At 52.1% G+C, this 15,282-nt stretch overlaps 1 protein-coding gene across 1 annotated transcript in view; it reads right to left on the bottom strand.

The window, feature by feature from the left end:
* NOVA2 (NOVA alternative splicing regulator 2) overlaps window positions 1-15,282 on the bottom strand; it is a 31,120-nt gene extending 15,838 nt beyond the window's left edge. The window contains exons 1-2 of the mRNA XM_043899549.1: window positions 15,035-15,282; window positions 4,300-4,443 (exon numbers count right to left, since the gene is read on the bottom strand). Of these exons, the coding sequence (XP_043755484.1) occupies window positions 4,300-4,443; window positions 15,035-15,281 (391 nt within the window). The 5' untranslated portion in view covers window position 15,282. The remainder of the gene's footprint in view (window positions 1-4,299; window positions 4,444-15,034) is intronic.

Consider the following 15,282-nt stretch of genomic DNA (forward strand, 5'->3'; position numbering starts at 1 on the left):
GCATGTATTTTCTTCGGCAGGACTGGCTCAAATATTATCTGTGTATGTATGTAAAAGAAAGAGCAGGAGAGACCAGGATACAAACAGACTGCATGACATAGTGATTTCAGTAAAGACGTTTGTGTGGAGGAGAAAGACTTTGGATGTCACTGTGATGTTCAAGGTTATGTACACTATTTGTAAGACGGAGCTGGGTGTGCACAGAGGTTTGGGAGTAAGAAACAAAGAATCCCAGGAAGTGGCATTGAGGCTGTACAATGAATGCATAGCACTTGGAGACTGTATGACAGTGCGCCTGTGTGTGTGTGTTTGCATAAGGGAAAGAGATATCCGGATACCTCTAGGTGTTCAAAAGACTACCTGGACAAATGGTGTGCGGACTGCATATATACGTGCAAAGGCGCGTGTACAGGTAACAGGCAAGACACTGTGAATGATGAGGGTGAATATGAGGAAGAGAAAGAAACCGACAGGCAGACCCAGGTGTCAGTATGTAAGAATTGGTATTTGGAGAATTGATGTATTTGTGTGTGTGTCTGAATTACAGTCAGACAAAGAAGACTCCACCAGGACTGGCTGGGGTGAAGCTGTGAGTGCAGATGATACAGGCATGCTAGGTGTGGTATGGTGTGTGTGTGTGTGTCTCCCTGGGTAGGATTCCGTTTGCAGGACCAGTTAGCTCCCTGGGTCTATAAAGGGTCCTGAGTGCACCAGGCTCCATGTGCCTGCGTGTCTGGGACACTTGGGGGTGAGTGTCCAGTGTCCTGTGGGTATACCAGTCCAGCATGCTAGTGTTACACCCTGATCCCTCGCTTGCCGTCGCTCAGCCTGGCATGCCAGTCTCGCCGTGTGTCTGGGTGTCCCCGTCTTGGGTCACTGGTGTAGCTGACATCCCCCATGTCCTCTAGGCTGCTGTTCCTCACTCTTACTCCCCTCCACCCCAGAACAATGGCTTGGTCTGAGCCAAGCGTGAGTCAGCGCATAGGCTGCCTCCGTCTGGGTGTAAATAGGAAAGGGTGTGGGTCAGGGTGGGAACTTGGGGGGTGGGGTGGCCCCAGGGAGAGCCTGGCTGAAGTGGCCCCGCTCTCCATCTCTGTGAGGCTTCCTTCCAGCTCAGGGAGTCTGTGATCTCACACCCGCTTGTAGTTCTTAACCAGGATCCACAGGGGCTTTGGGGGACTCAGTTAAACCCTGAAAGAATATCTAATAATAACAGCTGGTGCTTACATAACACCAATTTCCGGGCATCATTCTAAGCACTTTTTATGTATATATATATATATATTTGTTCATTTTAATATATGAGGCAGGCGATATTATTATTCTTGATTTATTACTAAGGCACCTGCGTTTTGTCCAAATTCATTCAGCCAGTAGCGAAAAATCAGGGTTTTGAACCCATGTGTCTGGCTTCAGAGTCTGGGCTTTTAAACATTTAGCCACCCTGTGCTAAACTTGGTGTGGGTGGAGTGTGTGTGTGTGTGTGTGTGTGTATGTGTTGGGGGGAGGCATACAATGATTGCAATTTTGCTTTTGTATTTTTGATGGTAAAAAAGAATAGGTAAGATATTAAACTTGGCCGCAAAGATGTTATAAATCAAAACATTTTTTTTAAAAAGTGTCTATATCTGTTTTTTTTCTGAGGTTAGGGTCTAGGGCTTCAGGTGGCTGTTTAAAATCCGAAGGAGTTTTAGAATCAGGAGAAGGTCTGGGTAAGCTACACAGAAGACTGCGTGGCTTGGGGCAGGTACCTGCTTCCTTCAGGGTCTAAGTCTCTCCAGGTATGACTCAGAAGGATTGAATCTGGAGCTTGGGGGTTTCTGTACCAAGGAGGGGGCACCCTTCGTGTGTTCTGCCCCTCACTTTGGGTTAAGGGCCACACAGATTTTTGTTTCATGGAGTAGATACATAAGTGCAGACATATGTGTGCGTGCATGTGTGTGTGTGTGTGTGAGCTAACTAGACCCTTACAATTTCTCCACGGTCATTTCTCACCTGTCCTCTCACCAGCCACACTGAACAACTAACCCCCACCCCACAGCCTTTGAACGTGCTCTTTCATCTCCTCTCATCACACTTTACTGCTCTCTACCTAGCCCACTCTTATTATTCTGGCTTCCTCCTCCAGGAAGCCCTTCCTGATAATCTCAGTCTGGGTCAGGTGCTCTGTCTGAGCTCTCTCCATTCTCTGGGCTTCCCCAGTCCCAGCCCTGACCACCCTAAGTCATGACTGGTATTCAGTTTATCTTCCCTACTGGGATGTGAGATCCATGAGGGCCAAGCTGGGGTGTCTCAGTCACTACTGTGTCCCCATCTCTGTCTGGCACGGGGCTGGCCTGAAGAAGATGCTCAGAGAATATGAATGAATGGAGGGTATCAGCCAGAAGCAGAGAAACACATGCGAGAGCAATAGCATCTCCATCTCTTATGTTCCTCTGGGTCCTGGGAAGTCCCAGGGATAGGACTGGGATGTAGAGAGCTGTGTCCTGCATCTCTGAGCCAGGAACCAGCACATGCTGTATGATCTGGAAGTTCCGAATGGGCTTGGGGGGTGGGGAGCAGGACTCGCTGCACGTCCAGGGGCTTGGGAGAGACGCTTAGCTCACGTTGCTTGCTTGAACAGTGTTTGGCCCAGGAGAGAGTCAGTGACTGGCTCATCCTTTGGGGTTCTCCGCTGCCTAGCCGGTGGGGTGTGTCACTGCGTTGGGAGGGGATGATGTGTGTTATGTCATAGAATGAGATCCAGGGGCAAGGAACCAAGTGTCCTTGGGTGGATGTCCTAAGCAGAGGTCCCATCTATACCTTGTGGGCTAGAGGGGTGAGGGGAAAACTGGGCCAGGGTGGAAGAGAAAAGGGGGTTGTGCCAGGTTCCCTGGACTGTTCTCTAAACCTCTTGCCAAAGCTGCTTAGTGAGATGGGAGGCAGAGGGCGGGGTGGAAAGAGGAGAGAGAGAGAGAGACAGGGAGAGAGAATATGAAATTGTCCTGACCCTGGGCTTCAGCTCTGGTGTTTGACCTAAAAAATCCAAGGGGATTAAGGATGAACTAGAACCAGCACTGGACCAAAGATGCAATTCAGGGGACCTTCCCTGGATTCCTAGATGTTGAAGCTCAGGCTTCAGTCTTGGGAGGGAGATATGAAGCGGGTGAGAGATATTGAGGGGGATTAGTGAGAGGGGAGGGGCCTGGACAATTTATGATTGGAGGAAGGGAGATAGAGCTGGAGAAGAGGCAGAAAAAAGGGCTGATTGTGGAGACAGAGGAAAAAAGACACGAGGAAGCTGAGACTTAGGAGAAAAAGAGGACTGTAAGGGGAGAGATGGGCAAGCAGGGATGGGAAGAAATGAGGAGCAACCCCCCGCAGAGAATGACTACCCATTGAGGGGTGCTACTAAGCACTGGTTGAGTGGGTGACTGGAAAGAGATAGCTGGAGAAAAAAAGTGAGACTAAGAGGTGGAGGAAAAGGAAAATATGGGGAGAGAGATGGGAAGACAGAAAGGGAAGGGAAGAGGAGGGGACAGAAAGGGAAAAGCAGAGATGGACAGACCAGCTGGGCGGCTAAGAGAACAGAGATGGGGGACCTCCAAACGGAACCAGAGAGACAGAGGAGAAACAGGGCAGGGGGAGACAAGAGAGAAGCCAGTGGGAGTGGAGACTCAGGGAACAAGAGATGAGAAAGTCAGAAACAGAATGAGAAAGGGACCGCCCTGGCTGCCCAGTGGTTAAGAACTCTGCGCTTCCAATGCAGGAGGTGCGACTTCCATCCATGGCTGGGGAACTAAGATCCCATGTGCTGTGTGGCTCGGCCAATGGGCAAGAAAGAAAGATGATAGAAACAGAAAAAGACATGGAAAGAACGACACAGATGGAGAACCAGTGTGACTCAGATCGGGTGAGATGGGGTGACAGAGAAATCCAAAGGGGAAGACTGAGGGTCTGTGTAACAAGGATGGCTGGCCCCCCAAGCCTTGAGGGACACCCCAACACCTGCCTCCTTGGCCAACCCCCCCAGCTCCTCCAACAGACCCAACGGGGCAGGTGTGTGGGAATGGGTACATCTGCCACCACATCATGCAAATGAGCTCATGAATATGCAGCAGCCCATTGTCTTGCCCTGCCCCCACCCCCATCTGCTCGGGCCTGGCCCCTGGGGCCCAGGGCTGCTCAGTCCCCTTAGGGGGAGGAGGGGAGGCCCCCTACCACTCTCACTGCCCCTAGGGGAGCCTTCCCCACTCCTGGAGGGCCTAGATGGGAGGGATGGGAGGCCGGAGCAAGCGTGCCCCCGGGGCTGGGGCTCACCCGGATAGAAGTCTTTGGACTTGGAGAGCTTGATGGTGGCTCCCGTCTCCTTCTGCAGCTGCACGATGGTCTGCCCACCCTTGCCGATGATGGAGCCCGCAGCGTAGCTGGGGATCAGCACCTTCAGGAAGTATTCACCTTCCTCTGCAGGGGCACACAGCAGGGAGGGGAGTCAGGAGAGAGGGGTCTTCACTTTTGGATAGTACCTCTTGGGAGGCACTGGCATGGGCTGGGCTAGGAAACCCGCTGGGATCACAGTAACATACAGGAGCAAGGACTCAAGAAAGTAGCAATAGGGAAATAATACACGTAATGATTTTCATTCTCTCATTCATTCATTCCACCAAGAATTCCTGAGCACCTGCTATGTGCTTGGCACCATGCTAGAGAAACAGCCATGAAGAAAACAGACAAAGGTCCCTGATTTCACAAATAAGGTCAAAAGAGATTCAGTGATTCAGCCAAAAGCATACAGTTACATTCTTCTAGAGCAGGGGAGACAAGACAGTGCATTTCATGTTGTCGGATGGCAGTAAGTACCAAGAAAACAAAAAGAGGCAGGAAAGAGGATGGGGAGTGTAGGTGCTGGACTGTCCGATCTGGTGACCAGGAAAGCCCTTCCCAAGAATACAGCATTCTTTGTCGAACAGACACTTCCATAGTACCAAATACACGCTAGACTCCGTTCCAAGTCATTTACAAATATGAGATCTTTTCATTTTCACACTGATGCTAAGAGGGAGGTATTTAAAAAAAAACAAAAACATTCCACAGATGAGGAAACAAAGGTGAAGGATTTTCTCCCATTCACATAGCTAGTAGATGGTGTCACATATGTGCTCAGCTGCTTCAGTCGGGTCCAACTCTTTGCAACCCCGTGGACTGTAGCCTGCCAGGCTCCTCTGTCCATGGGATTCTCCAGGCAAGAATACTGGAGTGGGTTGCCATTTCCTTCTCCAGGGGATCTTCCCAACCCAGGGATCGAACCCACATCTCTTGCATCTCCTGCACTGGCAGGCGGATTCATTACCACCAACAACATCTGGGTACCCATCAGGTACCACGTGGGTAGTGGTAGAGCTGAGGTTTGAATCCCACCTGGCTCCAGAGTCCCTGCTCTGAACCATTAAAATACACTGTCTCCCAGCTGTGGAGGAGGGAACAGAGCAGAACCACGTGGCCATGTGGAGGAAGGGCAAGTGCAAAGGCCCTGGGGTGAGGGTGTGCCTGGGTTGTGAGGGTGAGATGTCTAGTGGGGCTGGGGCTGAGTGAGACAGGACAGTGGGAGGAAATGAGGGCTGAGAGAAGCGGGGATGGTGGTGGGGTGTTCAAGCTTGTGGATCAAGGTGGTTTTTCTTCCAGGTGAGACGGGAGCTTCGGGAAGGCTCTGAGCAGAGGAGTTCAGTCACTCAGCTGTGTCTGACTCTTTTGTGCCTCCGTGCGCTGTAGCCCATCAGGTTCGTCTGTCCATGGGCTTTTCCAGGCAAGACTACTGGAGTGGGTTGCCATTTTCTTCTCCAGGCAATCTTCCCAACCCAGGGATCAAACCCGTGTCTCCTGCAAGTCTCCTGCATTGCAGGTGGATTCTTTACCACTGAGCCACCAGGGAAGCCCCATGTGTGATGTCTTAGGTTTTAAAAAGATCCCTCTGAGGCCCATGAGGGGAGCAGACTGTGACAAGCATGGGTGGAAGAGCCCAGTGAAGAGGCAACTGCAATAGTCCAGGCAGGAGGTGACAGTGGTCTGACTGGTGGAAGCAATGAGGCGGGAGGGGAGCAGAAGGCTGGACTCTGGAGACGCTCTGACACTCATTACTGACCTGGTGCTGTGTTGAGTGCATTGCTGGCTTGATCTCACCCATTCCTCACAACCTCCCAGTGAGGAAGGGAAAATGAGCTCCATTTTTATTTTATTATTTTTTTATTCTTCCATTGCAATATGTGCTTAGTTGCTCAGTTGTGTCTGACTCTTTGCAACCGCACAGAGCCCGCCAGGCTCCTTGGTCCATGCAGATTCTCCAGGCAAGAATACTGGAGCGGGTTGCCATGCCCTCCTCCAGGGGATCTTTCCAACCCAGGGATCAAACCCAGGTCTCCCGCATTGCAGGCGGATTCTTTACCATCTGAGCCACCAGGGAAGCCCAAGAATACTAGAGTGGGTAGCCTTTCCCTTCTCCAGGGGATCTTCCCAACCCAGGAATCTGACTGGGGTCTCCTGCATTGCAGGTGCATTCTTTACCAGCTGAGCTACCCGGGAAGCTCCCTCATTGCAACATAGTTTATATATATATATATGTTGTTGCTTAGTCACTAGGCCTGGTTGGACTCTTTGTGACCCCATGGACTGAAGCCCACCAGGCTCCTCTGTCCATGGCATTTCCCAGGCAAGAATACTGGAGTGTGTTGCCATTTCCTTCTCCATGATTTTTTTATTACTATGTTTTATTTATTTTTTATTTTTATGTTTTGATGTGGGCCATTTTTTAAGGTCTTCATCGAATTTGTTACAATATTGTGTCCACTTTATGTTGTGTTTTCTCAGTGGTTTAGCTCCCTGACCAGGGGTTGAACCCACACCCCCTCCATTAAAAGGCGAATTCTTAACCACTGGACCAACAGAGAAGTCCCCTCCATTTTTACATAAGGGGAAACTGAGGCACAGAGGGGCACAGAGAAGGTACCAACCCAAGGGCACCAAGACAGTTGCTGGGTTGAGATTCAAATACAATTCTGATTCATTCTTGGTCCACCCATGCCTAACAACTCTTCCCTGCTGGCAGCTGAAGACCAGTATGCACCAGGACAGCCTCCAAGACCTTGAGGCAGGAGGCAGCACCAAGAGTCCTTAATGAGGCTTTGGTCATTCTTTGTTATCAACCAATTTTCTTGGTCATGTGTAAAGCACTTTGTTAACGCAGTCTCAAGGCAACTGCCTAACCTCTGCGATCTTCTAATCAAACTGTTGCCCCCACCACCACCCGTGTCTTCCCAAGGGAAAAATTCAGGAACCTTCTGAGTCTGAATCTCTTGGTGATTTGGCCCCGCCCTCTTTTCCAGCTTCACATCCTTACCTTTCTCCCGGCACACTAGACCTACCTTCCTTTCTGCTCCTCAAACTTCCCTCCTCCCTCCCACCTCAGGGCCTTTGCACATTCTCTTTGTCTAGAACTCCGCTCCCCCAGGTGGCTCAGTGGTAAAGAATTCACCTGCCAGTGCAGGAAGCATAGGAGACCAGGGTTCGATCCCCGGGTTGGGAAGATTCCCTGGAGGAGGAACCCGCTACAGTATTCTTGTCTGAAGAATCCCATGGACAGAGGAGGTTGGTGGGCTACAGTCCACAGGGTCGCAAAGAATGCGCTTCCCCCAGTGAATTCCTCTTGTGCTTCAGGTCTCCCCTCAAATGTCCCATCTTCTTAGAACTTTTCCTGGAACCCTAGGGAGAGGATGGATCTCTGTTTTCTGCCTTCGGAAGGATGTACCACAAAGTCCAGTGTGGGCCATGTCAGTGAAGCTCTTCCTCATGTCCAGGGACTCACATAGCGCCCAGCCCATAGCAGGCATATAATAAACCCTGGGAAGGGCTTCCCTGTTGGCACGACTGGTAAAGAATCTGCTGCCAACGCAGGAGACGCAAGAGACACAGGTTCAATCTCTGGGTCAGGAAGATCCCCTGGAAGAGGAAATGGCACCCCACTACAGTATTCTTGCCTGGAAAATTTCATGGGTAAGAGGAGCCTGGTGCGCTACAGTCCATGGGGCCGCAAAGAGTCAGATGCGACTGAGCAACGACTGAGCACACACAAATCCTGGGAAGAAGAAGGGACAAGCCAGGCCGTTTGGTTTCCGAAGCTTAAGGTCTTGGACCATCATCCCCCAGTGGTTTTTTCTTTTAAGCAAAGGAAATGTAGTTTCAACGTCTCCAGTGAAACTCCAACATCCAGAGCAGATAAAAGAGAAACTGCTCTGTTAGAAGGATGGGGCAGGGTCCTGGGGGCTGGGAGCCCTGCTCATCTCCACTTGGTCCCTTAAGATTGAAAGTTCTGGGTTCCCCGGCAATTCCCTGGTGGTCCACTGGTTAGGACTCTGTATTTTTCACTGAAGGGGGCACGGATTTGATCCTTGGTCTGGGAAATAAGATCCTACTTTGTTGCATGGCATGACCGAAAAAAAAAAAAGAAAGAGAAAGAAAATTCTGGGTTCCCTGCCGTGTGAACATGGAGGTATGGGGGCAAGGGGCTAAATGTGGCTTTTCAGGCAAGGGGAGGAGGTCCAGAATTAAGGGGTTTCCTTTAGTCCAAGGCAATCCTCTTAAACATGCCTAATCAGATCATTAAGCCTATTAGGTAATTAGCCCCCCAGGGTTCCTCTCCATCCATCTTCCTAAGCATCCCCCCCAACAAATGACTTCCTTCCCTGAGCTCACAGAGGTGGCCCCTTGCCTGCCCTTCCCCTCAACCGGACACAGAGATGGGAGCCAGTTCTCCATCTTTGGCAGGTTTAGAAGGATGGGGAGGGTTTTCTCACAAGAACTCCATCCTCTTTCCTTCTTTGATTTCATTCCCGATCTTTTCTCCAGCCAGGGCCACTTCCTCAGCTTCCCTCCTGAAGACGGTTCTGAAGAAAACTGGGGACACCCTCACGTCCCTCACTCACACTTCCTCAAGTTTTGTCTGAGAATCTCTGAATGAAATGACAGAAACAGCCCTCGACTGAGTGCGGACTTCTGTCACGGATGGGTGGTGTGGCCTTGGGTGAGTCGCCTCACCTCTTTGGGCCTCTGTTTTTTCATCTCTAAAATGGGGACAGGATCGCGCTATCTTCTGGGGTTAACTGTCATTCATTCAATGCTAATCCGTGGAGTACTTAGGATGGTCTCAGGCACGTAGACCACTTTAGAAACGTTGGGTATCAAGACATCACCATCACAATCATCATTTTTACTATTACCTATTTCATGAACACAGGCGAAGCTCCTATCGCAGTGTCTGGCGCACACTAGGTGCTCTATCAATGGGGAAATGAGCCTCAAAGGTTTGGGGTTTTGTTAGGAAATAGGAGGATGGGGGGACGCCACTTCCTTCATCACCTCTCCCCAGGCTTCTCCCTGCTTTTTGGAGGAGGAACGTGTTCTCATTGATAAGAAACCAGGCTCTGCTTCCACTTGCCCTCCAGCATCTACCTCTCTTCCTGAATTGCTGCATCCCTCTGTACTATTATTTCTTTGCTTTTTCTCTCCCTTGCTTCCTTTCTCCCTCCCTCTCTCCAACAAATCCTTCCTGAGCATCCACTACGTGCCAGGCCTTGTTTTAGATCCTGGGGACACAGCAGAGAACAAGACAGACAGTCCATGCCTTTTAAGTCCATTCCCTCTTAAAATGTAAATGCATCTATTTAAAGAGGACGTTGAAAAAAATCATTGCTAATAGAGTTTGAAGGACTGGTTATACTTTTTTCCTCCCAAAGTACATTCATCTAAACCCAAAATGATTCCCCCGAAAAAGTCTGTCCATGGAATCCCCACTTAAACCACTTTGTGGGTGCCTGGTGGTCCCTATATCAGACTAGTGGAAGTTTGGAGGCCCCTCCTCAGAGGTCAGGGTCCTACAGAGAGTGACCAGCCGAGACCTCCCACCTGTAGAAGCTCAGAATTCTAAGGTCCTGGAGTCCCCATGGCAGCCCATCGTCTGCTCCCGGGCTCTGCAGATTCTTCTCCATTCCCCATTGTGGGAAGCTCACCTCCTCCAGGAAGGAGCCAGGCTTCTATCTGCCAGCCTGCCTTGAAGCAAAGGGCAGACGCGTGACGTCAGCTGAACCCGGAAGCCCCCGGACCTCACATATCCCACCCTGTTTGAACAACCAAGGTTCTGCCTGTGAAAAAGTTCTTTCTACTGAAGCAAAATGCCAGCACTTTCCACCTGCCCACCCTTCCCCCACTCCCTTAGCTTTTCCCTGGGGGTCCAGCTAGTTGCTCCCTCTACAGAGGATGGCAACGAAAGATGCCAATTTCAGCTCTCCTGGTTCCCCTCTGCTGCAATTTCAATATTTCCACCTTGGGATCGGGCTGTATTTCCTTCTTATAGTCATTCTGCGTTTCTGGTCTCCTCCACTCCCATGTCCCTGCTCCTCAGGAAAGCTTATAAAGGCTTCCAACAAGGAACCAATACTCCTCTACCTCCATAAATAATGTTGACTTACCCAAGAGATTTGGGGTGCTATGAATGGGTAGAGTAGCCCTCTTTTTTTTTTTTGGCTGTGTTGTATGGCTTGTAGGATCTTAGTTCCCTGACCAGGGATTGAACCCATGCCCTTGGCAGTGAAAGCATAGAGTCCTAACCACTAGACCGCCAAGGAATTCCCAAGAGTGGCACTTTTTACTCAGCGCTGACGCTGAAAGATGGTTTGGGTGCAGGAGAGGGAGCTGTTCACGAGAAAGCTAGGACAGAAGTGAATGTGGCAGAGGTGGGGTTTTTGGCGACTGTATGTTTGGGCGGAACCTAAGTAGGGGTTTTGTACTCATGGTACCTGCTCTTGTGTGGGGGCAGGGGTGGAAGCATCGATGTGTTCTGTGGAGGTCTGAGGAGGCTGGGGTGGGATGCTGATATTGTCATTGGGAGTGTGTAAGGATGCTGGTGGTGGAAAAGAGACCGGGGGTGTGGCTGGTACCACTGAGGAGGGGCGGGACATTGGTGGGTGATGTCTTTCTGTGAATGATGGCGCTGCCCATCCTTGTGAGAGATAGAATACAACCGAGACATGCTTCTGAAGGGATGAGATGCCGAGAGGTGTAATGCTGTCTTTGAGCTGTGACGCTCTCTCCAACAGAGAGATGGACGGGGCGTGATTTCCTCTGGGCAAATCACCAGTGGATCGTGAATCAGGAACGTGACATTCTCCATAGCGATAATAATAATAACGACGGCTGTTGTTTATTGAGAGCTTACTATCTGCCAGACCTGCTACTGTGTATCAGGCATCTTGCTGAACTCACACAACGGCACTGAACCCACATACACAATCTCACTGAACCCACACAACAGCCTGGAGTGGTAGAGGTGGATATTACGGTTCCCATTTTCCAGATGAGGAGACTGAGGCTCGGAGCAGTGAAAGAATGCGCCCAAGGGTCACACACCAGGCACGTGACAGTGACAAGATGAACCTCGGAGGCTCTCACTCCAGAGCTAGTAACCTCGGTGATAACTGTGTTAAAGATCGAGGATCTCAGGAGCAAGGCCTGGCTGGTGTCAGCTATGGTTGGGCTGTGAGGTCTGTGTGCGTGTGTATGGGGGAGTTGATGTTTCTGTATATGTGGGGGTGACAGAGATGGGAATACAATCAGGTGTATAGGGGGCAGTCTAGTGGCATCTTAAGAATCTGTGGGACTTCTCTGGCGGTCCGGTGGTTAGGATTCTGTGCTTTCACTGCCGGGGCCTGAGTTCGATCCCTGGTTAGGGAACTAAGATCCTACATGCCTCATGGTATGGCCAAAAAAAAAAGAGTTATCGTCTGTACTCAAGGGGGACGCTCTTTGTTACTGTGCCATCAGACCGGGACTATGTTTCTCTGATGAATTCCCAACTGGAGTTTCCACTCAGCCTCTTCGTTCAAGCCTGCCTGTCCTTAGTGCCTCGTCTCCCTCCCAACGATGTCTGCCGGCCAGTCACAGTGGCCAGAAGCCGCTTTTAACAGCCACCATCTCCTCTACCAGCCCCTAAGCTAGCCCCGTGGGCAGGAGTTCAGTCTGCTGGGGCTGGAATGACTCACTGCACAAATGCCTTATCCCCTGAGCCTCAGTCTCCTCGACTGAAAACGGGGTTCACTATAGTGTCTAACTCATGCAATGGAGCCAGCCTCGCGAGTTCAAATCCTGGCTCTGCCCCTTATTCGCTGACTAACCTTGGGCAAGTTAATTAACCTCTCTGTGCCTCAATGTGTCACCTATAAGATGGGTAACATAATAGGATTGCAAGGATTATTAAACGATTGGTGAGTGCCAAGTGTTTTCCATAATACTTCTGATGTACTGTGGCACCATAAATGTCATTGTTACAATTTATTATTATTATTATCACATCATAGAGTGTTGGGAGAATTAAATGAAATACTGCATGTAAGGTATTAAGCAATAAAACTGGTAGCTACTATCATCATTCTGATTATTTTTATTTCCCCATTTGGCAGATGGTGACACTGAAGCTCAGAAAAGGAGTGAGGTTGACCCAGCATCCCACAGACATGAAAGTATTATTGGAAGGAGCCCTCAATTTTGAGATGAAAAGCCCTGGACGCTTGCCCAGCTCTGCCCCTAAGCATTTCTGTAAATGGAGGACTGTCCTTTCGAATCTCCTGGCCTCAGTTTTCCCTGGGCCAACAGACGGAGGTGGACGAGTAGGGAGGACAGGGTCCCTAAGGGTCCACCCTAGTTTCCCCCCTGCTGGAGGAGGCAGGACACACGGGCTGGTTGAGCACATGGGAACCAGGCAACCCAGGGTTGGAGAGATCCCAGTTCCCCCACTTATGAGCAGTGTGACTTCAGGCAAGTGGCTTCATTTCGCTGAGCCTCAGTTTTCCTCATCTGAAAAAGCAGCTCAAATCATCTCCCCCGAGGATTGTATTGGGAGATTTCCCCACGTTTCCGAGCCTGAGTCGTAGTAGGTGCCAAACGCTAGGACTTCACCGTCCTTGGCAGCATCACTGTTAAATGGTGCTGTTTTGCTCTGACTGCTCAGATTGTGAACATCTCAGCCCGTTTAAGAGAAGACAGGGATGAGATCTCTCCCCTCCCCCCAGCAGGGGTGGGGCTGGACCACCGGACTGGGCTCAGGACTGACCGCCTGGGTCCCCGACCCTCCCCAGGACTGGGAATGGCAGTGAGGCAGGAAGGAGGCAAGGAAGTGGCCGGGACACATTCATGCGTGTGCTGGGGGTGGGGGAGCAGGAAGAAGGACAGGAAACTCCCTCCCACCCCTCCCCCAACTTCCCTTTCCTCCAATTTCTGCTGGACACCCTCAAAGGCAGCCAGGGGTTCCCCGATTCCTATCTCACCTGGACAGGGGTGGCAGGGGGCTGGGATGGGAGGAAGAGATTCAGCTCCCCATCATCTAAGGAGAGGAGGTGGGAGGTCCCCACCGCACCCACTAGAAGAGTTGCGCTCTGCCCCAGGCCACCCCTTTCCCATCCGGAGGAAGAGGCCAGAGGAAGCGTTAAGATTTTGGCCAAGGTGACCGCTGGGAGGGGCATGTCTGCTCTGGGGTCTCCCCCCTTCCAGGGAGCTAATGGGCTGGGCTCTCCGAGTACCCTGACAAACCCTACCCCATGGAAGACATACACCTAGAGTTCCCAGCTCAGCTTTTATTCTCTGGTCCACATACCTCTTCACACACACACAGTGAGGGTCCCTCTTGTCTTCTACACACACCCCTTCTGTGTTGTCAAACATTCAGCCATCACACACACACACACTCCCTTGTCATACGCACAGAGAATCATCCACGCCAACCATTTCACACACAACCCCTTGTTACACATATACACACACTCGGGTGTCACACACAGACCTTCCCTTTTCACACCCCTTGGGTGTCACATGCACACGTTCCTGCTCCCTGTCACATGGGCCCCCATCCTTCCCTCTCCTTGTTACACACCCTCGTGAATTTCACCCAGCCTCTCCCCCGTCATACACCCACCTTCCCTTGTTGCACACACCCCCTCTGATGTCACCGTTGCACACCTCCATGTGTCACACCCAGCCACAGCCTCTCTGGAGTCACACCCACACTCTTTTCTTGTCATATACCCTCACCAGCTTCTCCTGGTCCCACCCCACCCGGGACACGCCTGTGTCACACACACTGAACTGCCGCCTTCTCATCCACACGGCCTCTCATGGTTCATACCCAGAGCCGGCCCATTCGGCAGCCCACACACACCCCCTTGCATGTCACACAGACCCTCTCACTCATGTGTCACACTCTTCCACAGTCCCCTCTGGGGTGACATGCACATACTTGTCACACATACCCCTCCGAGGGTCTCAAACATGAAGCCCAGCCCCTTTCATCTCTTACACACACACACACACCCTTCTTCCTGTCATATCCATGATCCCTAATGTCACACATCCAGGCCTTACAGGGCTCACACACATACACATGAGCACACACACGCACCTGTCCCGACCACACATTCTCTCACTGAGCTTTCCACACCCACCTTTTCCCCCATGTCACCCAACACACGCACCCAGCTTGTCCCCAGCACAATCCCGCCCGTGGCCCCCACATGCCTCCCTCGGGCGCAACCCTGGCTCAGGACATCCCCAGGGAGGCTCCGGGTCCACAGGCCTCCTCAGCTCCTTCCCCTCCCCCCGCCAGAACACGCCAGGTCGGGGACACCCCTGCCCCGAAACGGTCACATCACACACCCCTCAAGGACACAGAGACACCCGCTCGGAGGGACCCACGCCCCCTATCCTTCGCGCGCCCCCAAGGACACTTACCACCCCCTCCCCCTCAGCCCCTCTCATCGCAGACAAAGCTCCCGGGCCCGGGGCCCGCGGCAAGAGGGGGAAGGGGGCCGGTTCCCTCCCCAACTCCCCTCTCCTTTCCCCAGTCTAGGGAGGGGCGCCCTTCCCCTCCCCTGAGCCCTTGCACCTGCCATTTGCGGGGGAGGACGGTGGAGAAAGGCGAGGCCCCCTGCCCGCTCCCCCACGCCGAACCGCAGCCCTTTCTCACCTCCCGTGTTGCTGCGCTTGGTGCAGACCACCTCGGGGGGCGTTTCGAGGGGCCTCTTGCGGGAATCCGGGGCCTCGGGCTCCATGGGGGGGGCCTGGGGCGGCGGCTGCTGCTGCTGCGGCGGCTGCGGCGGCGACGGCGGCGGCTGCTGGGGAGGCTGGGGCTGCGGCGGCGGCGGCGGCGGGGGCGGCGGCGGCTGCGGGGCCGCGGAGGCCGTGAAGAGGCCGTGCACCGCGCCGGCGGCCATC

This window comes from Cervus elaphus, chromosome 4 (genome assembly GCF_910594005.1).
Source record: "Cervus elaphus chromosome 4, mCerEla1.1, whole genome shotgun sequence".
In the NCBI taxonomy this organism is placed as follows: Eukaryota; Metazoa; Chordata; class Mammalia; order Artiodactyla; family Cervidae; genus Cervus; species Cervus elaphus.